The following is a 26,959-nucleotide window of genomic DNA, read 5'->3' on the forward strand; positions in this document are numbered from 1 at the left end:
ATTTGAAAGAAACAAATTTTAGCATTAGACGTAAAATTCAATCTGACATAACAACTCCCATAAATAGCACGTCCACCACTCATTCTTTGACTATAACCTTGAAGTTAAGCTATGCGTGAAGGTACTTCTTGCAATCTTCATGTGACAAGTCTCTATTACACTCTACCAAACTATAAAGATCAATCCTTTGTCCTTTTATTCCTCTTAGTCACAGAATGCTTCGGTAGCATACAATTGTCGAAACAATTTGAGGTTAATCGATTTAACAAATGATCTAGTGCCATTGGAAATTTGGAATTAGGAGCGGAATTGAGGATTTTCCCATACCCCGTTATCCTTAAGAATTTTGTGTATGAGTATTTTAGGATGCAACCAACCATCCATATTATAGCTCCTCGACTAAGCGACACGCTCAGAAGATTTTAGCTGTTAGAGACATCTTTGCATGATGCATATAGCGCGTGATTCAGACTAAAGTCCCAACATTACTAGCTTATATATAGAACTATTTTTGTTGTTATAGATTTAGATTTGTCGATTTCACTTCGATATCAATCTGGAATTTCTTCTGATACTCTTTGTGTCGATAATGTAATTAAGTTTTTCTCACAATTCCCATTGGGTAGAAATTCTACCCTATTGAAACAGCTATGCCCCAAAACAAGATGTCCGATACATGAGGTATTTTTTAGGAAAACAAAGAAAGATGAAATACTCAACAGAATCACTGGGTTTGAGTAAAGACTCAACAAGAGGTCCGATACATGAGGTCTTCAATAGGTTGAACTAAAGTACAATTTATGTTTTAGACAAGCACATATATAATATAATTAGAAGCTAGTGTTAATTTTTTCTCGTGGACTATAACATATTAGTTGTATATTAATTAAAGATTAATTTGGCCAATTTGTTTCATGAAAGGGCTGCTTCATATATATATATATATATATATATATATATATATGTATAAGATATCAAATTTAAATTATTTTTGTTCTTAAAAAAGCTATATGGTCTTTTGTATAGTTAATGGGACAATGTATCGTCATTGTTCCTTTCAAAAGAAAGTATATAATTTCAGTTATAATAGTAAGAAAGACACATTTCCTAAAAAGTATATCATCAATTTACGTGGTAATACTTTACCATTTTATAAGTTTTCCACGTCTTGCGCAAGGTAAATTAAGATTACCACTTATATATGGTGAAGTGCAAGTTCCTATCAATTGAATTCACCAACAAATTCAAACGAGTTAAGTTTTGTTCAAGAACTATATGACTAAAAAGTGCATTCAATACAAGTAAACTGAAATTCACAAACAAATCCAAAGAAATATACAGCACTCGAAAGTTGCTCTAATTTAAAAAAGTGCATATAAGAGCTCCCAACGTCAGTGCATATAAATCTTCAGCATGGACTCTACTTGTACAAGTCTATTGGAATTGTCAAAGCTACATACTATACACCTCACTTAATATTCCTAAGAACAATGATCACTGAATCCCCATGGAGAAACATCTTGCTGATGATAATCTATCCTTCCTTGTTAACGGGTTGAGCCCTTTTTTCTTGCCTTTTCCAGTCTTTGGCACCTGCACTGCATACACACACACACACAAAGAAAAAAGAAAAAGATCACACAAATATCACGAGAAAAAAGAAATTTGATGATTGATGAAGATCTACCAACCAACATCAAAGAAGACAGAACTGAATAGTGGAACAAAACCCGAGAGAGAAAAATAAAAGGGGTTTCAGAATGAGGAGTAATCGGGGGCCCATCTCTTCTTTTGTTTTTCTTTCAACATATAAATGCAATTTTCCTTCTCAAACCCTAACTCTAACAAGAGCCGTCTTCCAGCCCCTCTCTCTCGCTCAGACTTCTTCTTCAATCCTCATCTCTCTGTCTCTCGCTCATAGCACCATCGTGATCTCTTCCCTGACCTTGGAGATTCCAAAATGGCGTTTTTTTTTTCTAGGCGCAGCGTCCGCCTAGCCCGCCCGCCTACACCGCCTAGAGCCCGCCTAGCCCCCGCCTAGAACATAGAGATCTTGGCCACCATCTGCATATACCCTCATGTCGCCCGCCTAGACCGCCTAGCGAGCCTAGCCCCAGCCTAGCCCGCCTAGACCCGCCTAGAACATAGAGATCTTGGCCACCATCTGCATATACCCTCATGTCCATTAGCTCCCCAAACTACATGACGCAACCTCTCCCTCCGTTTGAAATCTCCATGTTACAATAAGCAGTGCAAGAACAGTTCTCCAAACACTTCTCTTTACATGCCTCAAGGCTCATGTCCCCATCCACAAATGCACCCCCAATCTCAGGCAATTTCACACTCCTCAACCCCAAGAACTTGTCTTTCGTGCATTTCAGTTCTCGTTTTCTCACACACCCATCAAACCCATTTCCTAAATTCCAAGCCTCCAAATTCTTAGGCTGAAACCCCCTCACACATTTACACACAGGTGAAAACATTTGTGTCACAAATACCAAATGGGACCACACTCTCCATAGCTGTCACATTGGTCCTTTTGAGGATACTGAAATATATTTCACATCTTTGTGCTCTCAACCCATGTAATCTGTTGAACGTCCCCATTTGGACTCACTGTCAAGCCTGAATATTAGACCTCATCTTGTTTCATAACGAAGTTGAAATCGACACCATGCTTCGAAGCACACATTTCCGGGGCACCACTAAATATCATCCCATTCCAGGGGCCGGTTTGAAAGTTTTTAACATGTTTGTCCCAAAGGAAAATCTCCGGGAAGCCATGGTGATCTAGTTTGATAGAAAAGTCCCCTGTTGACGGGTCCTCTGAGCTTTTCCACGAGGTCAAGCAAGTACCTGTTTAAACCTGTGCTCAACTTCCATCCAAGCTTCATATCCGGAAGCAGAATGTGTGTGGGATAATCAAAGCTCTGCCAGAAAAATGTTTGGCTGTTTTCGGTTCCTTCTTTGATCACAAGATTGCCTATATCCAAAAGCAGGACATTTGGTCTCAAAACTGGGGTGTGATTGGAGGACCAAGTGACATTTCCAGATGGATCAAGAAGGACAATGTTTCCATGTTCACCAGTCATCAAAAGAGCTCCCGATGAATTTGAAAGTGGGCTATCTCTGTTGGCCACCCAAACAACTGTTCTGTTTTGGACATTTTTGTACCATATATATGCCCAAGTACCAGCCTGAAATATTGCCTGGCTTAGAAGAACCCCAACTCAAAGACTTCACAGGGGGAGACAATGGTCATGTTTCCTTCGACAATTAATTAATATATTATATATTATATATGTATGCCTTGCCTTCCTCACTTATTTTTGCTGTGCAATTAACAGATATACAAGTTAACAGATATACAAGTAAAGTGAATACATCATGTCTGTACTCTGTACATGTATTAAATGAAAGAAGTTGGCCAAAAAACAAAAGCAAAGAAACTAACTTTATATATATATATTAAAAAAATTAAATGAAAAAAAAAAAAAAGCAAAAACACCTCTCCAGACGAAATATCATCAATACAGGTCCATGTCGGCAAATATTTGCCGAATTAGACCTCTCCCAAAGAAAATTAGCTCTGCGACAAAATTTCGTCACGAGAGGTTTTTAAAAAATAAATAAATAAAAACTTATTATCTTTAGATGAATATTTTTTTTTCAAATTTTATTTTAAGTAATTAAATAATATCATAGCCTTATTTATTTAATTTCATTAGTATTTATTTAGTGAATAATTAGTATTAAATATTTTAATTAACTCCACAAATAATATTACTTAATAAATAGCCTTTTATTTTTTATTTTTTCTTTAATAAAATATTTAAGTACTAATTATTCACTAAGTAAATAATAATTAAAACATAACTAATAATTAAAGTAATTTAAAAAGAGAAATCCAGATATTGCTATTTAAAGGGTATATTATGGCTATACTTTTTAAAGTATTCTATTTAAAGGTTTCTATAGTTTCTTCAGCTTGTCATACCATTATTAATCACATGTGTGCCTCTAGTACTTTGGCCAAGGGTCATATGTCGAATAAGGTGCGTGACTTGTGTAGTATTCGTTCCTTTGGGGTGCGTTGTAGACCCAACCCCAATCCCAAAATTATTGAGGTTACGTGGCACCCCCCTGCTTTGGTTCGGTCAAAATTAATACTGATAGCACTTGCAAAAGAGACTTTGGTAAAGCAGGTAGTGGCGGTGTATTTCGAGATTATCATGGTTGTGTACTTAGAGCATTTTACTCCAATTTAGATGTCCCTAGTGCGGTACATGTTGAAGTTTTAGATATCATCAAGGCCATTAAGCTTGCTTGGCTTCATGCTTGGCATATTGTTTGGATTGCTGATTCGTTATTAGTTACTCAATTCTTTCGCTCTCCTCATTTGGTCCCTTAGCACTTGCGGGTTGATTGATTGCTTGCATCGTCTCCAACACATGTTGTTTAAGTTTTCTCATATATTTCGATAGGGTAATCATGGAGTTGATACTTTGGCAAATCACGATGATCAAGGCTCTGGTTTCATGTGGTGGGACACTGCACCTTCATTTATTTTGTCTTTGTCATCGGGACCAGCTGGGCATGCCAAGTTACTGTTTTACTTAGTCTCTTTTTGTTTACTCCTTGAGTTTTGGTTTCTTGGAGTGCACATGTTCTTTGTGCCTTTATGTCACTATCTTTCTTTTATGCAAGGGTTTTGGTTTGGTCCCCCTGCTGTACGTGTTTTCTTTATATGTTTCTTTTATATTATAAAATTATAATCAAGGGGATGGGCCGGGGGCTCTGTATCAATGTTTATACTACGTAGGAAAAGGAAAGTGGAAGTTACATGAGGCGCCCTTGTTACTCTTCTTTAGAGAAGAGTTTCACACCTAGAACTTCTAAGGGCAACAAATGGATTTCATGAAAGCAATTTACTTGGCACTGGGGGTTTTGGCTCAGTATACAAAGGCACAATTTCAGCGGGATAGATGTTGCTGTAAAGGTTTTCAATTTGATTGAAGGGGCTTTCAAGAGTTTTGATAGTGAATGTGATGTGTTGAGCAATATTTGTCACCGAAATCTTATCACAATCATCATTGTTGCAGTCAACCTGATTTCAAAGCCTTGGTACTACAATACATGCCTAATGGGAGTCTTGAGAAGTGGTTGTACTCTCAAAATCAAAACTCTCCTTTGAATATCCTACAAAGGTTGAATATAATGACAGATGTTGCATCGGCAGTGGAATACCTTCATCATGGTCATGGTCCAAATCATGTTGTCCATTGTGATGTGAAGCCAGGCAACGTACTAGTTGATGATGATATGGTTGCACATGTTGCTGATCTTGGCATTGCAAGACTCTTAGGTGAAGGAGATTCTATGACCCAAACCATGACCCTTGCCATAATTGGGTATATGGCTCCAAGGTGATGTACTGTTGCTTGTTTACTTTTCAATTTTATATATGTTGTCCTTCATTATGAACAAGGTGACCTTATGATTTTCTTTTAATCATTTCAACCAGAGATGTGTACAGTTTTGGTATTGTACTAATGGAGACGTTCACAAGAAGGAAGCCAACTGATGAAATGTTTGTTGGGGAGATGAATTTAAAGCAATGGATTGCGAATTCATTACTTCCAGATGCTGCAATTGTTGAAGTTGTTGATGCCGATTTACTTGGGACAGAGGAAGATGGTGATTTTGTGAGCAAGAGGGATTGCTTATCATTCATTATGAGATTAGCTCTAGCTTGTTGTGCAGAATTGCCGAAAGAGAGGATTAACATGCAAGAAGCTCTAGTCACACTCAATAAAATCAAGATTAAGTTTTTGAAGGACATAAGGTCAAGCAAACATTCTGCATAAAGTCAACTCTCTGGCTAGAAGACATAAATTGTTTATACTTTAATATACATATTAGTTCAATTAAGAATTATTGGTCTCTAGTCATTCAAAATATATTAATTATTAAGAATAACATGTTTTTCTTACTCATAGGAATTTGTGATTCAAGACTGGGGCATGGATTATTTGACTTGGACAATACGAACTGTACTTGTGAGGGTTTGCACTCAACATTAATCCAATCTCCTTCCTTTGTTCTAACCTCCAAGCCAGTGACATCATGCTGTGGTGGTGAAGTTCATGTCTGTGTGGCTCGGAAACCTTACGATGGCATTGTTGTCCTCTAGTACTGTATATTTGATGAATCTAAGAAGGTGATCACTGTTGGAACAACCAACCGGCCACTATGTTATATCTTAATATAATTTATCTATATTTTTCTTCAATATGATGTGAGAATTATGTGTATAATACGTAAATTTTGTAAAAAAATATGTGTATTAAACATGAAAAATATGTATTTACATGTACAATACGTATTGTACGTTTGCTTTTTAAAAAACGTGAATTTGACCGAGTCTTTAAGACATGTATTATTGAAAAATACATACGTATGTGTGTAATACAAATGCTACACTTACCACATTTTTATCTCATATTTCTATACCACATGATGTGGCATGTCCATATTATATGGAATAACACTAGTCTTACCATATTTTTTATACCACAATTTTATACCACATGATGTGGCAGCTGATGTGTACATACCACATCATGTAAAATACTAGTTTCTGGTTTTCTAATTTTATTTATTAAAATGCACTTCATTCATTTAATTGATGTGGATATGATATGGACATGCCACATCATGTGGTATGGAAATGTGGGATAATAATATGGTAAGTGTAGCATTACTCTATTATATGTCACATCAATTAAATCAAGAGTAATGCTACACTTACTACATTATTATCCCATGTTTCTATACCACATGATGTGGCATATGCCACATCAATTAAATGAATTAAGTGTATTTTAATAAATAAAATTAGAAAAATAAAAACTAGTATTTTACATTATGTGATATATACACATCAGCTGCCACATCATATGGTATAAAATTGTGGTATAAAAAATGTGGTAAGACTAGTATTATTCTTAAATCAATAAAGTGTATTTTATTTAAGACAATTAGAAAAACAAATACTGGAATAAATCATAAAAGAAAAGAAAATATTAAATAATTTTAATTGATGTGGATGTCCACCTCAACTGCCACATAAGATGGTATATGGATGTGGTATACAAATGTGTTAAGAGTAGCATTATTAATACAATATTAAACGTGAAAGCGCTAAATTCTTTATAGGTAATAACTCTGTTAAAGTAAAAAAAATCAAAAGGAGACAATGGAGACTCGATCGGGTAATGGCCTAATAGTAATGGATAACGCTCTAAACTACTCATATCGATAAACGAAAATCACGGGAAAAATAAATAAAGAAAAAGGGTATTTAAAGAGTATAGCCAGCTATTCTATTTATTAAAAAATTTAAACAAAAGCCCGATAAAGTCGTGCGGCTATACGATTATTTTAAAAACATTCCAAAAACCGAGTATACCCCAGCGGCTGTACTGTTATATATATAAAAAAAGGATCTGCCTATCTAATAGCACCACGTGTCAAAAAAGGTATAGCCGACCGGCTATACCCTTTTTAATAATAAACATAAAAACTTAGTATAGCCGTGCGGCTATACTATTGTTAAAAAAATAAAAATAAAACCGATTATAGCCGATCGGCTGGACTATGTATAAAAAACCAAAAAAGTCAAAACAATAAATAGCACCCGCTATACATTTTTTTTGAAAAAAACCGGAGCATAGCCGAACGGCTTTACTGTTTAAAAAATGTTACGCATAGCCGTTTGGCTATACCATGTAAATATATTATATTTGAAAGGTATCGAATGGTGCGCTCTGTGGTGAAGCCCGACTCAACGTTCCACCATGCCAAAATAGTACACTTCAACCAAATTCAAGGAAAGCCCAGAACACAACGAAATATATTATTCGAGATCATATGACCCAATACTCGGGTGGCCTCTGTATCAATGTTCATACTGAGCAGGAAAGGAAAGTGGAAGTTGCAACAAAGACTGCCTCATTATCTCGACTTCTTTGGAGAAGAGTTTCACACCTTGAACCGAGAGGCGAATGGATTTGATAAAGCAACTTACTTGACTTGGTGGTTTGGCTCGGTATATAAAGGTACAATTTCAGATGGGATAGATGTTGCTATAAAGGTTTTCAATTTACAGCTTGAAGGGGCTTTCAAGAGTTTTGATACTGAATGTGAAGTGTTGAGCAATATTAATCATAAATCTTATCAAAATCATGATCGATTGTTGCAGTCTGATTGATTTCAAAGCCCTAGCACTGCAATACATGTCTAACGAGAGCCTTGACAATTGGTTGTATACTCTCAAAATTCTCCTTTGAATATCCTAGGAAGGTTGAATATAATGATAGATGTTGCGTCAGCATTGGAATACCTTCATCATGGTCATGGTTATTCAGAGCAAGTTGTCCACTGTGATGGGAAGCCAAACAATATACTACTAGATGATGATATGGTTGAACATGTTGCTGATTTTGGCATTGCAAGACTCTTAGGTGGGGGAGATTCTATGACCCAAATCAGTCTTGTTCTTCCTCGGAGTATGAAATTTGTATTGTCATTTCCTAGACTCTAGCATAGGTTGAGAGTTAGTGTGTGAATATCGTTTACTAGACGTTTTGGCACTACTCTTTCAACCATACATCGAGGCATGACTTGACCGATGTGAAAAACTTGACTTCAGGTAAATCATGACATAATCATGCATTCATGATAGGACTTATAGTTGAAGTTCTTTTTAGAGTCTTTGTGTTTGAAGTTAAAATATGAGCAGATTCCTAAGTGTTGTGCACTATGCGTATCTTCCAATTATCTTACTTTAAGAGTCAATTGGTTCCCTATTAAAAGTGGACGTTTGTTAAATTCATTAAGAGTCCATAATGAATCAGACTTTGTATTTTCATTGAATCAGAATTTATTGGATAATTGGTTGGCTCTTGTGTGGCGTCTCTTTAAGAAATTCATATTGCATCAGGTTTAGGGAGGCTTAGTTGATTTGGTCTTAGAGTCATATTTGCTTTGGAAGTGTAGTCTCGTAAGTTTCTCTCTTGGGTGAGAAACTTGCTTTGAATAAATGGATGTTTGTTTCCTTTTATTAGCAGCTTTTCACGCATTAATTTGTAGAGCATATTGAATCTGATTTTTGGAAAAGCTGCTGCACTTACTTCACTTGGTAAATCATCAAGGGTTTCTGTGACTTGGTGATTTATCGAATTCATTCATCATTCATATTGCATTCATATGCATGTCGGTGACTCATACGGTTGAGGGCACCAAGACCGTGGTGGCGGTTTTCCTCCGGTGAGCTTGAAGCAATCGTGGCCAGTATTGCGTTCAACATAAGGAGTGTCGAAGATCATCCCGTGACTGAAGTTGAGTTATGAAGAAGTCGGTAAACATTATCTAGAATGTGTCTAGGATAAGTGTGTGAGTACTTCTTGTAATCATCGTTCTATAGTGGATTTGTGTTGGACTGAGGAGTCCCGTGGATTTTCCCCAGAGGTGGGGTTTTACCACGTAAAATAATTCTCTGCGTGTTCTTTTATTTTATTGTACGTTCAGGATTGATAAGCCATATCAATCACTGCTGCCAATTTATTTTATTTATTTGATTAGAATCTTAAATTGGCCTATTCACCCTCCTCTGGCATATTGAGTCATCCTGGAGTATTGGTGGCATCAGAGCAGGTTGCTGGACATACTCAGCAAGATCTAACATACCTTAGGATGGATGCGTGCCTCGGGCTCAGTGCACATCCACCATATATTCGATGGCAACAACTATGCTTGGAAGGCCAAAATGAAGTCGTTTCTTTGGTCCTTAGATGAGCGTGTATGGAGAACAGTGGTTCATGGATTTCCTAAACCCACAAAGGCGATCGGAAGGAGATGAAGAAACCCATCCTCAAAACTAGAGAGAGTGGACCCTTGCAGAAGTCACACGGCACTAATAATCAAAGGGTTAAATGCTTTATTACTGCTGTCTCTTAGATCAATTTGAATATATATGTGCTTGTGATACTTCTAAGGAAGCTAGGATATTTGCAGGTTACTCATGAAAGACGAATCTTGTCAAGGAGCCAAGCTAAATACACACTTCTGATTTGAGACACTTATGATGGATGAGAATGAAACTTTTTCTGAATTTGCTAAACTTTGTGTAATTGTGATGCTTGTTCAGTTTAGGTGAAAAATTCCAGAAGATAGAGTTGTGAAAAAGATTTTGAGATCCTTGCCTCAACGGTTTCAACCAAAGATCACGGCTATTGAAGAGATCCGTGACTTGAACACCTTGAAAGTTCAAGAACTCATAGGGTCCATACAAACTGTGAGATGAAACATCTACCTCTTAAAAAGAGCAAAAATGTTGCGTTCAAGGTTGTGAATGAAGAAGATGATGAGCATTCAAATGAAGATTGCAGTGATGAGGAATTAACAATTCTCACAAGACGATTCATGAACTTTCTCAGAATCGAGGATCAGAGTCGAGATTCAAAAGGTATAAATTCTAAAAATAGGTTTGTAACTACTTGATGGTGGATCTAAATTTCGCGGAGTTAAATGAGCGAAGAATCCAAGAAAAGGTCAAATGTTTCGAATGTGAAGGCTATGGACACATATCTTCGGAATGTGCCAACACCTTAAAGAAACAAAAGGATGGCAAGAATAAGGCAATGCATACTACTTGGAGTGATAGTGAATCGGAATGCGAGAATGATGAAAAGACGGTTGCACTTATAACCACAGTTAGCTTGGATGAATCACGTGAGGATGATGATTGTAAAGGTATAAATATTGAGTTTATCATGAACAAATATGATGATTTGTTGGCTGCATCTCAGAAGCTCAGTAAACAAAATAGTGAGCTCGTCAAAGAAGTTGCTGTGCTGAAGCTGGAAAATTGCAGGATTGCAAACGAGTTTCAATCCCCTGATGCAGATTCCGAAAAGGTAAGTGCAGGTATGAACGAAAAATTGATGTTTTTGCAGAAAAAATTGACTGATCATAATAAATTAATTGCTTCTCTAACTTCTAACAACAAAGCCCTTGAACTTGAACTTAAAAATTCAAAAGAAAGGATTGTTTCTTTAACCATTGGTGCAGAAAAAATTGACAAGATGATTAGCATGGGACGAAGAGATGGTGACAAACGAGGCTTGGGATTTGAACCAAGTAATAAGTCTTCCGCTGTGTTTAAAACAAAGTTTGTCAAATCCACTTCACCTATTGAACCTTCTGCCTCTCATGAAGTCAAGAAATTTATTCCAATTTGTCACTTTTGTGGAACCTTGGAACTCGTAGGCATAGACCGAGAGATACAATAAGCAAGCAATTTGTTCATTCAAATTCTCATGGCATGGGTGGAAAAAGTAAGTATCAACATAAGATTTCAAATCTTATGAAAGAGGTAAACCGCTTATCCAAACTATCTTCTTTTCATTGTTTGCCGTCAACTAAGACAAAGTTAGTTTGGAGGAAAAAGGAAAATCATAATTGTATGTCTTCCTCCACTAATGTTGTGCATGAACCGTTGCTTTAAGAAAGTTTGGATCTTAAATGTATTGCTGCAAAACCCTTGGATAATCTTCGATTTGACACTCTTAGAAAGTCTTTAGGTATATGTGCTCTAGATTAATTTGGAGTTTATTGCATGCAGCCTCTTTCATGTTTTATGATTTTCAATTAATTTCTGTGTTTATAAATCTGTCCAGTTCGTTAAAGATTGTTAGGTGTATCAATCCTGTAACTGTATCTGGCAATATTGTTGATCTTAGATTGAGCTCTGACATTGCACTATATTAAAACTTACACTCTCAGCTTCACACAAAGTTTCCATTGTCTTGGTGCATTATAAACTGCATTAAATGATCTATCCATCTATTTATTTTTATTTTGCACACCACACTCTTTTCCTTGAAGTCCTTTGAATATCTCTTATCATGCACTTGTCTCTCTTTGGATTGCCTGCCTTTCATCGTAAGTTCTTGATCTGTTTATAAAAAAAAAATAAAATAATAATTAAAAAAAAGAAAAAAAAGAAAAGGGTGTCAACCACTCATTGCTCAAGAATTAACCGGGCCTCTTGTCTAACCACCGAGTTCAGCAGTTGTGATGGTTTGCTATCCTTGCTTATCTTTGGAGCCTTCATGATTCGGATCAGTATTTCCCCTGTGGGTGCTTCATCACCCGCGATTGCCTCGATCATCGCGTAAAGCACCCCTGATTGACCATCGTTACATGGATCATGTCGCTAGATAAAGTGAGCCACTAAATTCGTATAAAATATATATATAATAAATTGATCTTCTTATACTTACTATGCACTTAGTGTTTGTGCAATCTTTGGTGGATTCGTCTTGTGTGGACATATTTTTGTGCTTAATTGAAAAAGTTCATTTAACACATTTGCTCTTGATGGCACTCATTTGATGCCTTTTATCTTTCACTATGGTACTGGTATGCCTTCCTCTGTGAGTTTGTGAGTCTAGTGTGCTTTGTGCGTGTGTTTGTCCACGCGCTTTGCTTCACATCGTTCAAGACAACAAAGGGTTTGTTGCTTCTTTCATTCTTTACTCACAAACTTGGCATGTTTATGAATGGAAAATAATTATATCTTCAAGAGAACTTTGGGTCCTGATCTACAGTATGTTTTATGTCTTGATTGTTTTGAGCTTTCTGTCTTGAGTGTATTGCTTTTGTTTTTATATTTTGGTTCTAACTTCTCATTATTCTTTTTAGTTCTCTATTTTCCTGTCGCTTATCCCAAAAAAAAAAAAAAAAAAAAAAAAAAAAAAAAAAAAAAATTCTGTTTGTTTTGATAAAGCCTCTTACATGCTTTATTGGTTATTCTCTATGTCTTTCCATGTTGGGAATGCAATCTGATTTTATTTTATTTTCTTTTTCTTTCCCTCTTATATATGCTCCCTTATGTTCATTCTGCCTTTGGATTTCACAAAGGAGAGATTGTGTTGTGGAATTAAGGGGGAGAGATTGTGTTATGAAATTAAGGGGGAGTTGTGTTGTAATTCTACTTTGAATTACATTTCTTCTCCATGCTTCACCGGGTTTTGTTGTTCCATAATGTGTTGGATTGGGTTTCAAGCTTAGAATAAGAATTCATTTATTAAATCCCTGTAATTTCTTTTGAGTTGTAATAGGTGTTTTGTCTAGGAAATGCCAAAGGGGGAGATTGTTAGTATGAAATTTGTATTGTCATTTCCTAGACTCTAGCATAGGTTGAGAGTTAGTGTGTGAATATCGTTTACTAGACGTTTTGGCACTACTCTTTCATACATCGGGCATGACTTGACCGATATGAAAAACTTGACTTCAGGTAAATCATGACATAATCATGCATTCATGATAGGACTTATAGTTGAAGTTCTTTTTAGAGTCTTTGTGTTTGAAGTTAAAATATGAGCAGATTCCTAAGTGTTGTGCACTATGCGTATCTTCCAATTATCTTACTTTAAGAGTCAATTGGTTCCCTATTAAAAGTGGACGTTTGTTAAATTCATTAAGAGTCCATAATGAATCAGACTTTGTATTTTCATTGAATCAGAATTTATTGGATAATTGGTTGGCTCTTGTGTGGCGTCTCTTTAAGGAATTCATATTGCATCAGGTTTAAGGAGGCTTAGCTGATTTGGTCTTAGAGTCATATTTGCTTTGGAAGTGTAGTCTCGCAAGTTTCTCTCGTGTGAGAGAAACTTGCTTTGAATAAATGGATGTTTGTTTCCTTTTATTAGCAGCTTTTTTCGCGCATTAATTTGTAGAGCATATTGAATCTGTTTTTTGGAAAAGCTGCTGCACTTCTTTCACTTGGTAAATCATCAAGGGTTTCTGTGACTTGGTGATTTATCGAATTCATTCATCATTCATATTGCATTCATATGCATGTCGGTGACTCATACGGTTGAGGGCACCAAGACCGTCAGGTGGCAGTTTTCCTCCGGTGAGCTTGAAGCAATCGTAAGTGCCAGTGATGGCGCTCAACATAAAAGTGTCGAAGATCATCCCCGTGAGTTGAGTTACGTTAAAAGAAGTCGGTAAACATTATCTAGAATGTCTAGGATAAGTGTGTGAGTACTTCTTGTAATCATCGTTCTATAGTGGATTTGTGTTGGACTGAGGAGTCCCGTGGATTTTCCCCAGAGGTGGGGTTTTACCACGTAAAATAATTCTCTGCGTGTTCTTTTATTTTATGCCCAGCACGTTACAGGATTGATAAGCCATATCAATCTGCTACCGAAGTTTATTTTTATTTATTTGATTAGAATCTTAAATTGGCCTATTCACCCTCCTCTAGGCATATTGAGTCATCCTGCAGGTATTTTCAACCCAAATCATGACCCTAGCCACAATTGGGTATATGGCTTCCAGTGATGTACTGTTGTGGTTACTTTTCAACTTCTAATTTTATTTTCATCATATATAACTAAATTGGCGTAAATATATAATATTGCAGAGTTTGGAATGGAAGGAATTGTTTCAACAGAGGGGATGTGTATAGTTTTGGTATTGTAATGATGGAGGCATTCACAAAAAGGAAGCTAATAGATGAGATGTTTGTTGGTGAAATGAATTTAAAGAAATGAATTGCAAATTCATTGTTTCCATATGCTGCAATAGTTGAAGCTGTGGATGGCGATTTGCTTGGGACCAAGGAAGATCATGATATTGTGAGCAGGAGGGATTGCTTATCATCCATTATGAGATTAGGGCTAGCTTGTTCTGCAGAATCGCCCGAAGAGAGGATTAACATGCAAGATGTGGTTGTCACACTCAATAAAATCAAGATTAAATTTTTAAAGGACTAGAGGAGTGCATGAATGAAGTTCTTGTAGTGATGATAGAGCATGAAGTTATTGTTGTGAGAGGAGATATTGGATTTGGATTTCCTGTAAGTTCTTTGGCAGTGGAGGTCCTTATCCTCCTATCAAATAATTAAGGATAGGAAAGTAAACATAAAGTTAAGCAGACATTCTGCATATGCAATGTAAACATAAAGGATTTTGTCTAATAGTCAAATTTCTGGCTTCTAGAAGATATACCATCACCGGAAATTATACTTTACTTATTGAATGCACACATTCAATAATCCAATCCAATCCACCTGCGTTCCTCTCGTCAATAATAACGTTGCTACTGCTGTATATAGCTATAGGCCAAGTAGCAGCGCAACTTACCAACTTAGCCATTGATGAAAATAAAAACATCAACTTTGCAGCTTAAGAGTCCACGAATCTCTACCGTACCCAAGAAGAAGAACAGAAGCAGGAAAGAAATAACAGGACCTGGCAGAGCTAGCTTAGCCATTGATGTTATGTTATACAAAGTAGTCTAATTTCTATGGTTGACTAATTCATGAAGAGGAAGATGGGATATTTGCAGCAGTGCTGCAGAGCAGGCCACATAATGATCATGCAAGAACAACTAACAATCTGATATGCTCCATTACAGTCAGATTGCATATAGGCTGGCATTTGTACTTTTGGGCCACCTGTTACATACAATAACTTGCTTGCCTCAGCTTCTTTGGTTTGGTTATAACTTACAACCAAGGTTCAATTAATTCCAGTCTTCCCTATCATATAATTCCAAATTCAAGTTAAACAGAAATCTCAGAGAGTGTAACACTTTTCTTTGTCTGGGCTTGAGCTTTCTTTGGTCATGAGTTCTCCATTCATGAGTAAATTCAAATACCATTTTCCTTTCGGTCTGACTCTCTGGCATAGATGCAATCACCAAAACCTGCAACACATGATCATGAACACTTCAATGGAGAAATTGATGGTAGGGAGCTTAGGCACAGATTCGAGTAGTTCGGATCAATAAAAAAAAATTAAAAAAACTACTTGCGTAAACCGCCGTTCGCCTATATACTATTTTGGAAAAATAGAAAAAGGGGTAGTAGCATGATCAGCGATACTATTAATAATTTAAAGGGACACCTGGCTCTGTGGGGCCCGTATGAAAACAAGATATAGCGGGATCCAGGCTATACTTATTTTATAAGAATACCCGAATATAGCGTCTGGCTATCCTTTTTAAAAAATGCCCAGTATGGCGAGCGGCGGTACTATTTGAAAATCGTGAGCAGAGTATAGCCACCCTTTACACTATTTGATATTAAAGAAATGTCAAACCATTCCTTCAAAATTATAAAATGCCATGAGTCCACGAATATGGCAAATCACAAAATTGCACTCTCACCACACACGCTAGAGAGAGAGAGAGAGAGAGAGAGGAGTTTTTTGCAAAGTGTGAGAGGGTGGGGAGGAGGGATGGTGTTGGCATGGGTTTGGGGTGGGCGGAGGAGGCTGCCTGCTTGTATCGGGTTTAAAGTTGTTAGAGGGGCGGCAAGAAATGAGAAGAAAATCTGTCAACATATTATTAATTCTCTCTCTCTCTCTCTCTCTCTCTCTCATTGCAGGTGTATTTGATCAGAGTAGCAGTTAAGCAGAGAGGCTTCTACAAGAACATACATAAGCGTTTACCAAGATTATAAAGCTCTCAGTAGGACAAATCTACAAGACTTAAAATGGGTCTGGGCTGCGCTAGTGTTGAAATATAATCTGTGATCGTCTGATTTCTTGGCGAGTCATGTTCTTTGATTTCTTAGCGAGAAGTCATTTTCTATTTTCTGTTACATCCTATTTTAAATGATGTAATGAGAACCATTAGATCATAGTCTAGGTGGATTCTCTAGCTTAGATTTGGTATGACACGTGTAAGCACCTAATAGGAATTGTGACATTGTAATTACATTAGAAGAGAATCACATTTCTCTCTCTCTCGGACGCACAACTATGTTCAGATTGTAATGAATTCAATGAACAGTGCCTTCCTCATTTCTCTTCATTCTCTCTAGCTGAAATCTCCAGAAAATACATCTCTTCCTAATCTGAAAATACATATACAAACTAAGAATTCTAACATGGCCTCAGCGCCGGGTGTCGATTGTTTGTTGGCGTGAATCATGAAGATCAGTGTGGTGTTTGGTCACCGAGGCGCGCTGAGCTCACTCAAAATTTCAAACGCTTTTCTAGCTCGTCGATGTCTAACATGCGGGATCAAGCTCTGAGCCAGTACACCATTTTCAATGGAGAAACTACTATGAGTTTTGGAGCATTGAATGAAGACCATCTGAAATCTCATGGACCTGAAAATGAGATTTGGTTGAAAATGGTTTTGATGCTTCAGATCCAAAGAAAAAAAGGAAAGGAAGAAGGATCTAAAGCTGCTGAAGAAGAGAAGTCTATAACGGCTGAGATTTTGATGAAAGATGCTCGTGCACTTGGAGTGATCCAAGGTGCAGTCTCGGACCAAATTTTCCAGAATAGTGAATGAAGAAACCTCAAAAGGTGCATGGGATATTCTGAAGCAGGAGTTTAGAGGCGATAAACAGCAGTACGTGTGAAGCTACAAGGCTTACGTAGAGAGTTTGAATACACTCGTATGAAGGATAGTGAGTCATTCTCTAGTTATGTTGCTAAACTATTTGATCTAATTAATCAAATGAAAAGTTATGGTGAAGAGTTACCAAGAGAAAGAGTTGTGCAGAAATTACTTATTAGCTTGCCTAGATCTTATGACTCTATATGTTCTGTGATTGAGCATTCAAAGGATCTTGACACTCTTGAAATTCAAGAAGTACTGCTCTCTCAAGAACTTTGAGCTCGGGTTGGATAGGCACCACTGAAAATTTCCACTAAAAGCTTTACTAGCTGAACATAGAGAGTAAAGCTCTAAGAATGGAAGTTCTTCTGGAGGTAATAAGTCTCGGAGGAACTCAATGAAGGGAAATGGGAAGAATTGGAATAACAAGTCCAATTCTAATCCCAAACCAAATGCATCAAATGATGGAACTAAAACACCTTGCAAGCACTGTGAAAAACTGCACTATGGCAAGTGCTGGTTTGAAGGAAAACCAAAATGCAGAGGATGTGGAAAGTTTGGTCACATGGTTAGAAATTGCCATGAAAATCAACCTGTGCAGAAGGTTAATTATGCCAATCAGGCTGAAGTAACTGGAACATTGTTTTATGCATGCAATGCCGTGACAGATGTGAAATTGAACAATTCTTGGTATGTGGACAGTGGTTGCAGTAACCACATGACTGGAGATGAAAGGCTATTGATAGATATTCGAAGGGATGTAACTTCCAAGGTGAAAATGGGGACTGGAGAGACAGTTCAAGTTGTAGGAAAAGGCACACTTGTGATAGAAACCAAGACAGGCAGAAAACACATTCAAGAAGTGATGTTGGTGCCTGGTTTAGAAGAGAACTTGCTCAGTGTTGGTCAGATGATGGAACATGGGTATTGTTTAGTATTTGGAAAGGGAATGGTGACAATTTTTGATGATTGGTCACTGCAAAATCCTATAGCTAAGGTTCCAATGACTATCAATAGGTGTTTCTCTCTCACAATGGTACCTGCTACTCAGTTAGGTGCTGAGAGCAAGTGTGACTCACGGTTTGCAGACTTGGCATAAAAGGTGGGCCATCTTAATGATCAAAGCATCAGGATCTTGGCAAATCAAGACATGGTTTCATGGACTGCCTAGTCGGAGAAGGATTTTGCAGTTTGTGAAGGCTGCAAGCTGGGAAAGCAAACAGAGACTCATTTCTGCAGAATCTACTTGAGAGCTCAGTTTCACTTGAATTAGTCCACACCGACATCGTGGTCCTATCAGATTGCATCAATGTCAGACAGATATTTCATGTTATTCATTGATAACTATACAAGAATGGCTTGGGTTTATCTTCTCAAAATAAATCAATGCTTTTGAATGTTTCAAGAAGTTCAAAGCAATGACAGAATTGCAGAGTGGACACAAGTTAAATCACTTAGAAGTGACAGAGGTGGAGAATTCATGTCAAATGAATTTCTTGCATACTTGATGGTGAATACAAAGGCAGCTGATCAGAGCATATTCCCCTCAACAAAATGGAGTTGTTGAGAGGAAGAACAGGACTGTAATTGAGATGGCAAAGTCTATGCTACATGAAAAGAGACTTCCATATGAGTTTTGGTAGGCATTCATACATGATCTATCTTCTCAGCAGTGTCCTTCTAAGTCTCTTAAGAAAATGACACCATTTGAGGCCTTCACAGGAAGAAAGCCAAGTATTGCACACTTGAAAGTGTTTGGATGCCTATGTCATGTGCTTATTCCTTCTGTTTTGAGACACAAGTTGGAAGAAAACAGTCACAAATGCATTTTTGTGGGCTATGGATTGTGTGAAAAGGCTATAGGACAGATGATCCTAAGGCTAGAAAGATTATCTTGTCTAGGGATGTCTATTTTGATGAAGAAGCCTCATGGACATGGGAGAATCCTAGCAATGCAGATGTGAGAATGCCTATGCGGATGGAAATCAAGGTACTGCAGCTGAAGAAGGTATTAGATGAACAATCTCAGTTTTTGGATACTCAAATGCAGATGGAAGAAGAAATTGCACCTCAAGGGGAAGAAATGCTTGATGAGACTCAAAGGGTTGATCACACACCTCACAGTGGAGGAGTATTAATGACATCATGACACAATGCAACATGTGCATTGTAGAACACAACGACTTTGAAGAAGCGATTTGGATGAATCATGGAGAAGTGCAATGGAGGCTGAATTCGAGATGATTAAGAAGAACAATACATGGAAATTAGTTGACAGCCATTTGACAAACCAGAATTGGTGTTAAGTGGGTCTACAAGGTCAAACGAACCTAGATGGTACTGTGCAGAAGAATAAAGCTAGGCTTGTGGCTAAAGGCTATTCACAGAAGCCTGGAATCGACTATAATGAGACATTTGCCCCTGTGGCAAGACTTGACACCATCAGAACCTTGATAGCCCTTGCAGCACAAAAGGAATGGAACCTATTTCAACTGGATGTGAAGTCTGCCTTTCTCAATGGCATTCTAAAGGAGGAAGTTTATGTTGAACAACCTCAAGGATATGTTCAAGAGAGCAAGGAAACCAAGGTGTACAGGTTGAACAAGGCTCTATATGGACTGAAACAAGCCCCAAGGGCCTGGTATGATGAAATAGATGCCTATTTCAACACTGCAGGTTTTAAGAAGAGCTTAAGTGAAGCTACTCTCTATATCAAAACAAGTGACACCTCAGGTATTATCATTGTCTCACTCTATGTAGATGACATTATATATCTGGAAGCTGTCTAAAATGCTTGAAGTTTAAACAAGATATGATGCAACACTATGAGATGACAGACTTGGGTATGTTGCACCATTTTCTTGGCATGGGAGTGGAACAAACTGATAAGCATATTTTCATTCATCAAAAGAAATATGCCATGAAAATTCTTGAGAAGTTTGGAATGAGAGACTGCAAGTCAGTGGCAATTCCATTAGTGGTGAATGAGAAATTGTGTAGAGAAGATGGAAGTGAAGCAGCAGATGAAAATGAATTCAGACAGATTGTAGAGTCTGCTTTATCTGACTGCCACAAGACCAGATGTCATGTTTGCATCTAGCTTGCTTGCTAGGTTTATGCACAATCCCTCAAAGAAACACATGGGAAGCTGCTAAAAGGGTCTTGAGATACATACAAGGCACATTAGATTTTGGAATTGAGTTTGCAAAGGGGAAAACAGCTACTCTAATTGGGTATTGTGACATGATCTGGGCTGGGAGTGAGGATGATATGAGGAGCACCTCAGGATATGCCTTCACACTAGGCTCGAGGCATGTTCTCTTGGGCTTCCATCAAGCAAAAACAGTTGCTTTATCTCGACCCATTGAGTATGTGAGCGCTGCAAAGCAACTTCACAAGCTAAGTGGCTCAGTTTGTGCTTGAAGATTTTGGTGAAGAACATGTAGAAGGACTCAATTCTATGTGACAACACCTCTGCAATTACAATGGCAAGAATCCATTCATCACCAAAGACAAGACACATCGAAATTTCATTTTATAAGGGAAGCCATTCAAGCAAAAGAAATCGAATCGTGTAAGAAAATGAAGATCGGATATGGATATTTTGACTAAGGCTCGCCTAAGATCTTGTGAGGTTGAGAAGCTTGCTTGGGTGAAATCAGCTAAAGTTAGAAGGTGTTGAAATATAATCATGTTACTGATTTCTTAGAGCAGAATCATGTTCTGCCGATTTCTTAGGCGAAGTCATTTTCTATTTTCTGTTCTGTCTATTTTAAATGATGTAATGAGAACCATTAGATCATAGTCTAGGTGGATTCTCTAGCTTAGATTTGGTATGACACGTGTAAGCACCTAATAGGGTGACAGTTGTAATTCTGTTAGAAGAGAATCACATTTCTCTCTCTGTCAGACACACTATGTAAGCTGCAGATTGTAAGAATTCAATAGAACAGTGCCTTCCTCATTTCTCTTCATTCTCTCTAGCTGAAATCTCCAGAAAATACATCTCTTCCTAATCTGAAAATACATATACAAACTAAGAATTCTAAACTAGGCGGGTCTAGGTGGCGCTAGGTGTGTCTGAGGCGTCTAGGCGTCGCTAGGCGGGTCTAGGTGGGCTAGGCGTCGCTAGGCGGGTCTAGGCGGTTCTAGGCGGGTCTAGGCGGCGCTAGGCGGGTCTAGGTGGCGCTAGGCTGATCTGGGTGCCAGGGTAGGTCTGGTTCTTTTCTTTTGTTCTTTAAGCCTACTGCCTAGCGATTCTTCTTTGAAGCCGATATTTCGAGAAAGAACTGTATCAGTGCACCACCTTTTGACCCCATCAATATTGCGTCATTGCAGGCACATTTCTGCAGCCACTTTCTCTTAGTCTTTTCTTTCACTTCATTTTCTTCTATGTTTATTGATGAGATTCAAAATTATGGCAGCTCATGTTTAGCAGTTTGAATTTGATGGGAAATTGAATCCTACTTATGTGGAAAGGGAATTTAAGCTCCCATTATCAAGCATACGAGCATATCTAAAAGAGCCTATTACTCCCAGGTTTCACATTCTCTTCATTTTGTTGGATTATCTTCTTATGATTAAACATAATTGATCTGCTAGGTGCACTTTCTGTTTTAGTGTTTAAAGAATCTCTTTGCTTGTGTTCTGTGTAGGTTCGTACACGTAGGTTCTGCAGGAGTTACCCGACCTGACAGGCCTGGACTTGATCCAAGTAAACAACCTCCTGCTGTTCGCTTAAACAAGGAATTGGATTTTATCCTGACATTCAAGTTGAAGGTTTCATACTAATTCAGTGCAAGCTGTTTGATATTTTTATATATAATCAGTGTATCAAAATACCACTTCTTAGCTCTTTTCTCTTCTTTTTCTTTTTCTGTGTCGGATTTAGCTCTTTCGATTTTGTACATTGATAAGTTTTGGAGCAAGGGGAGGATTTAATATGGGAAAGTGGAATCCCATATACAATTGTGAGGCCTTGATCATTAACTGAGGAGCTTGCCGGAGCAGATCTCATTTTCGACCAAGGAGACAATATAACGGTATATAATCAAATAGAAGATCACTATTCTCTCTTTGTTGTATGCCTGTGATGACATGTATTGCTCTTTCTTTCCCTTATAATTGTAATAATATCTGAATGTTATGATTTATAGTATTTAGATATATGCAGGGTAAGATATCAAGAGAGGAGGTTGTTCAGATTTGTGTTGCTGCGTTGGAAAGCCCCTATGCATCTGGCAAGACATTTGAGGTCACAGCCCGACTTATGTCCCTTAATTGTGTGCTGTGGCTGTAATTTGCTATTTTTGGAAGTTAAACGCTTTTGCAGATTCTGAGGTGCTTATAAACTCATTTGCAGGTTAAAAGTGTTGTGCCATTTAGTGACCGTCAAAATCCACCCCCCGAGAAGGACTACAATGTTTACTTTAAAACTTTGAAAGATGGAATTACAGGAAAGGAAATCCTCGAACAAGATCCTGTACCAGTGTAATGTTTTGCATACATAGAGCTCTAATTTCAACCTTAACTCTGTAAGTATAATGGAGCTTAATATACTTCCATTTTCATCTGAGATAATTCTCTCAGCAATGAGTCAATGACTAATGAGAAGAAAATCTGTCAACATATATTAATTCTAACCACATACCCACTCCTTTCATGAATTGACAAACGTTGCAAGGCCTATATATAATATATACTTTGTATCACACTTTACCCACAGAGAAACAATGGTCGGATGAGTTGTATATTACCAGAACATAAATTCAAGTGGAATCCAAGTATGAGTATATATGATGCTTCCATTTGTTTATGTACTTAGATTCTTTGTTACTTGTTTACCTTTAAATTTTGTTTTTATATTTATATCTTGTTTTTAAATACTCATTATTAGGTCAAGTCAAACCGAATCTTACATAAGCTTGTCTCATACAAAGCCAACTCGACACAAACTCATTAGACTCAGTGGGGTAAATTTATTAGATTAGATAACAAAAGAAAATGGACTTTCTTCATCATCCATCAGATGGAAATTACATTACAATAAACTTATTATTCTGAGGCATCATCAAATTACAGTTTCCATTTTCCTTTTGGGCAGACTCAGACATAGATACAATCACCAAAACCTGCAACATATGCAAGAATAAGCACACTTTGTTTGCTAAATTCATGTCAAGAAAACATAAGATTTTGCAGTGCATTATATCAAACAAATTGGCTTACTTGGATTAGTGACAACGATAAAGCCAACACTATTGAAATCACAATTGTAGCGTCCATCGGTCTTATAGTAAAGATTCATGGCAAATGAGGCATGGTTTATGAGGGTATTTGGAAAGTAGCATGAACCATGTTCTTGTATTTCACTGCATTCTTTTAATATTCCACAAGTGAAGTTTATGATGTTCTGTAATGCAGAGTCTGGGGTTCCTGGCTTAGGAACACACCAAATATCCTGCAAACCCAACACAGCATAATAGTAATTAATTAAGTTTAATTAAGCATTTGAAATGATTTTGATATAATTAAGATGATTTGAAATCTTGGTTTAAATTATACTGTTGGGATTTGAGTTACCTCCTTTTCCTGTGGCAGTGGAGGCCCAGATCCTCCTACAAATTTCAAAAGGGAAAGTGAAAGTAAAGTTATACAAATATTTTTGCATATGAAAATGTGCAAAACTCATTATAGTTATAGACACATACCACTCACAAATTGGCAGCAGGGATTGTAACCTGCAAAAATGGTATAGAACCAAAATGTTTAATTTACTGAAAAAGAAAGTCTGAACTTTTGAAACAAATTATTATTATGAAATTGAAGGCCTACTTGGATCTGCCAAGGAAATGAGACTAGTATTGTTAAAATGACAATTCCATTGGTTTCTTCCCATCTTCTGGTAGTAAGCATTCATGGCAAATGAGGCATGGTGCACTGGCCTATCCGGGTCATAGCAAGAACCTCCTTTCTTTGTAGGGCTGCAATCCGCATAGTTACAGGCATAGTCCAGAGCTGACTGCAGTGCATGTTGTGGTGCTGCAGGCTTTGCCACACACCAAGCTTTCTACAACACCATGTATATATGTAAATTAATTGCTAATTCATTTAAGAATTGTTCTTTTTAATTCTTACCTGTCCATTCACCAACATCGAAATCTCCCCTGCAAAAAAAATAAATAAATAAAAAAGCCATGGATGAACATAGGTGAAAATGTAGAGAGAGAGAGAGAGAGAGAGAGAGCAGAAAAGGGGGAAAGAAATTGCAACAATGTGGAATGCTCTATAGAGTCGTTGAAAAAAAAAACAACTTTGCAGCTTAAGAGTCCACGAATCTCTACCATACCTGAGAAGAAGAACAGAAGCAGGAGAGAAATAACAGGACCTGGCTGAGCTAGCTTAGCCATTGCTGTTATGTTATCCAAAGTAGTCTAATTTCTATGGTTGACTAATTCATGAAGAGGAAGATGGGATATTGTAGCAGTGCTGCTGAGGAGGACACATAATGATCATGCAAGAACAACTGAGTAACAATCTGATATGCTCCATTACAGTCAGATTGCATATAGGCTGGCATTTGTACTTTTGGGCCACCTGTTACACACAATAAATTGCTTGCCTCAGCTTCTTTGGTTTGGTTATAACTTACAAGTTACAACCAAGGTCCAATTAATTCCAGTCTTCAGTATCATATAATTCCAAATTTAAGTTAAACAGAAATCTCAGAGAGTGTAACACTTTTCTTTGTCTGGGCTTGAGCTTTCTTTGGTCAGAATTCTCCATTAAATTTTTTTTGGAAGGTTGTAACTGTCAACCTTGGATCCTGAGAAAATTTGGAGAGTTGGTGGAAAGAGATGTGAAGACATCCGAACTTTTCTTCCTTTTTAAAGACATCTAACTTTTCCCTTTTTCTGTTGCACCAGTTGAGGTTTCTTGCATTAGAATTAGATTTGTATTCTTATCAGGTAGCATACCATGCAGCATCGGGGGTCTTAAAAGTTTGGTTCAACTCTTCTTGGAAAATGATAATTTAGAAGGAACTATTTCTAGTTCTAAGCCTAGAAGACTTGGTTTTATTCAAAAACAATCTCTCTGGACTGATTCCAAAGTCTCTAGAAGAACTCTTGCATCTCAGATTTCTGAATTTGTCTTTCAACAGATTCTATGGAGAAATTCCAACTGGTGGAGCTTTTCAAAACTTATCTGCCCAATCATTTTTCTCAAATGGTGCGCTCTGTGGTGCAGCCCGACTCCTTGTTCCACCATGCAAAAAGAGTACGTCCAACCTGAAATATCTTATTCCAGGGATCCTATCAGCAATACTTCTACTGGTTTCTGTATCAATCTTCATAAAACGCAGAAAAAGGAAAGTGGAAGTTGCAATCGAGACTGCCTTGTTACCTCAACTTCTTTGGAGAAGAGTTTCACACCTTGAACTTCTGAGGGCGACAAATGGATTTAACAAAAGCAACTTACTTGGAACTGGTGGTTTTGGCTCAGTAGTATATAAAGGTACAATTTCAGATGGGATAGATGTTGCTGTAAAGGTTTTCAATTTACAGCTTGAAGGGGCTTTCAAGAGTTTTGATAGTGAATGTGAAGTGCTGAGCAACATTCATCACCGAAATCTTATAAAAATCATCGGTTGTTGCAGTCAGATTGATTTCAAAGTCCTGGTACTGCAATACATGCCTAATGGGAGCCTTGACAAGTGGCTGTACTCTCAAAACTCTCATTTGAACATCCTACAGAGGTTGAATATACTGACAGATGTTGCATCAGCATTGGACTACCTTCATCACGGTCATGGTTATCCAAAACATGATGTCCATTGTGATGTGAAGCCAAGCAATATACTACTAGATGATGATATGGTTGCACAAGTTGCGGATTTCGGCATTGCAAGACTCTTAGATGGAGGAGATTCTATCACCCAAACAATGACCCTAGCCAAAAAGAAATCCGATTATAGCCGTGCGGCTATACTATCAAAACTTGTTAAAAAAAGTATAGCCGCGCGGCTATAGTAAGTTGGTTCGGTAGTATAGCCGCGCGGCTATACTTTATTACAGAACTTCATAAAAAACGTTACATTGATAATTAAGTACTGAAACGTCATTTTGTCTGAAAAATTAAAGCATTATTTGTCTAAAGGAAACTACTTCAGTTCATCTGTTTTTTTTTATGACAACCAAAAAAATAAAAACACCTAAAAAAACCAAGCGGTTATATTTTTCCTTTAGTAGTCTTGGCGGCAAGCACAGAGGAAAACGGAAATGCTGGAGCTAATTGGGCCATCAAGTTTCAATTTTTACACCAATTTCTTAAACTCAGTCAAAGCTAACTTGAGCGAAGCAAATGAAGAACCAAAAACAGCAATATAGGGAGAGTATGATCTCACCAAAATGAATGAAACTACAGTATGACGCGGAAGAACACCACTAATCGAACACCCGGATGCTATTTCATACTAGAACCTTCAAAAACATCCATGGAAATTAACTTTGTGTATGGGATGGTTTTTCTT

At 37.3% G+C, this 26,959-nt stretch overlaps 3 protein-coding genes and 1 pseudogene across 3 annotated transcripts; 2 read left to right on the plus strand and 2 right to left on the minus strand.

Annotated features, from left to right (window-relative positions):
* Window positions 1–2,198: 2,198 nt before the first annotated feature.
* LOC148921152 (S-locus-specific glycoprotein BS29-2-like) lies at window positions 2,199–3,092 on the minus strand. The gene is made up of 2 exons (XM_089048090.1): window positions 2,857–3,092; window positions 2,199–2,454 (listed from the first exon to the last, which is right to left on the minus strand). Exons 1-2 carry the CDS (start codon window positions 3,090–3,092, stop codon window positions 2,199–2,201), a joined length of 492 nt encoding a protein of 163 aa, XP_088904216.1.
* Window positions 3,093–4,010: 918 nt separating this feature from the next.
* LOC148921153 (receptor kinase-like protein Xa21 pseudogene) lies at window positions 4,011–5,867 on the plus strand (annotated as a pseudogene).
* A 17,495-nt stretch (window positions 5,868–23,362) lies between these two features.
* Window positions 23,363–24,839, minus strand: LOC148921154 (PLASMODESMATA CALLOSE-BINDING PROTEIN 2-like). Its single transcript, XM_089055378.1, has 7 exons — window positions 24,779–24,839; window positions 24,568–24,596; window positions 24,265–24,499; window positions 24,141–24,170; window positions 24,013–24,047; window positions 23,659–23,890; window positions 23,363–23,561 (listed from the first exon to the last, which is right to left on the minus strand). The coding sequence occupies exons 1-7, from the start codon at window positions 24,837–24,839 to the stop codon at window positions 23,536–23,538; spliced, it is 648 nt and encodes a 215-aa protein (XP_088911504.1). The 3' UTR covers window positions 23,363–23,535.
* Window positions 24,840–25,407: 568 nt separating this feature from the next.
* On the plus strand, window positions 25,408–26,459 carry LOC103343452 (receptor kinase-like protein Xa21). Its single transcript, XM_089048095.1, has 2 exons — window positions 25,408–25,421; window positions 25,592–26,459. The coding sequence occupies exons 1-2, from the start codon at window positions 25,408–25,410 to the stop codon at window positions 26,457–26,459; spliced, it is 882 nt and encodes a 293-aa protein (XP_088904221.1).
* The last annotated feature ends 500 nt before the right edge of the window (window positions 26,460–26,959 follow it).

Source organism: Prunus mume, linkage group LG1, assembly GCF_029339155.1.
Source record: "Prunus mume cultivar Tortuosa linkage group LG1, ASM2933915v1, whole genome shotgun sequence".
NCBI classification, from domain to species: Eukaryota; Viridiplantae; Streptophyta; class Magnoliopsida; order Rosales; family Rosaceae; genus Prunus; species Prunus mume.

Bases quoted from the DNA above. Each gene is read 5' to 3' on its own strand.
- LOC148921152 (XM_089048090.1), bottom strand. From the start codon at position 3,092: ATGACTGGTGAACATGGAAACATTGTCCTTCTTGATCCATCTGGAAAT. The intron at 2,455-2,856 runs GTACTTGCTTGA...TAAATGTGTGAG, and splicing joins TTGAGCACAGGTTTAAACAG to GGGGTTTCAGCCTAAGAATT.
- LOC148921154 (XM_089055378.1), bottom strand. From the start codon at position 24,839: ATGGCTAAGCTAGCTCAGCCAGGTCCTGTTATTTCTCTCCTGCTTCTG. The intron at 24,597-24,778 runs GTATGGTAGAGA...TTTTTTTTGCAG, and splicing joins GCTTCTGTTCTTCTTCTCAG to GGGAGATTTCGATGTTGGTG. The intron at 24,171-24,264 runs GTAGGCCTTCAA...CCATTTTTGCAG, and splicing joins CATTTCCTTGGCAGATCCAA to GTTACAATCCCTGCTGCCAA.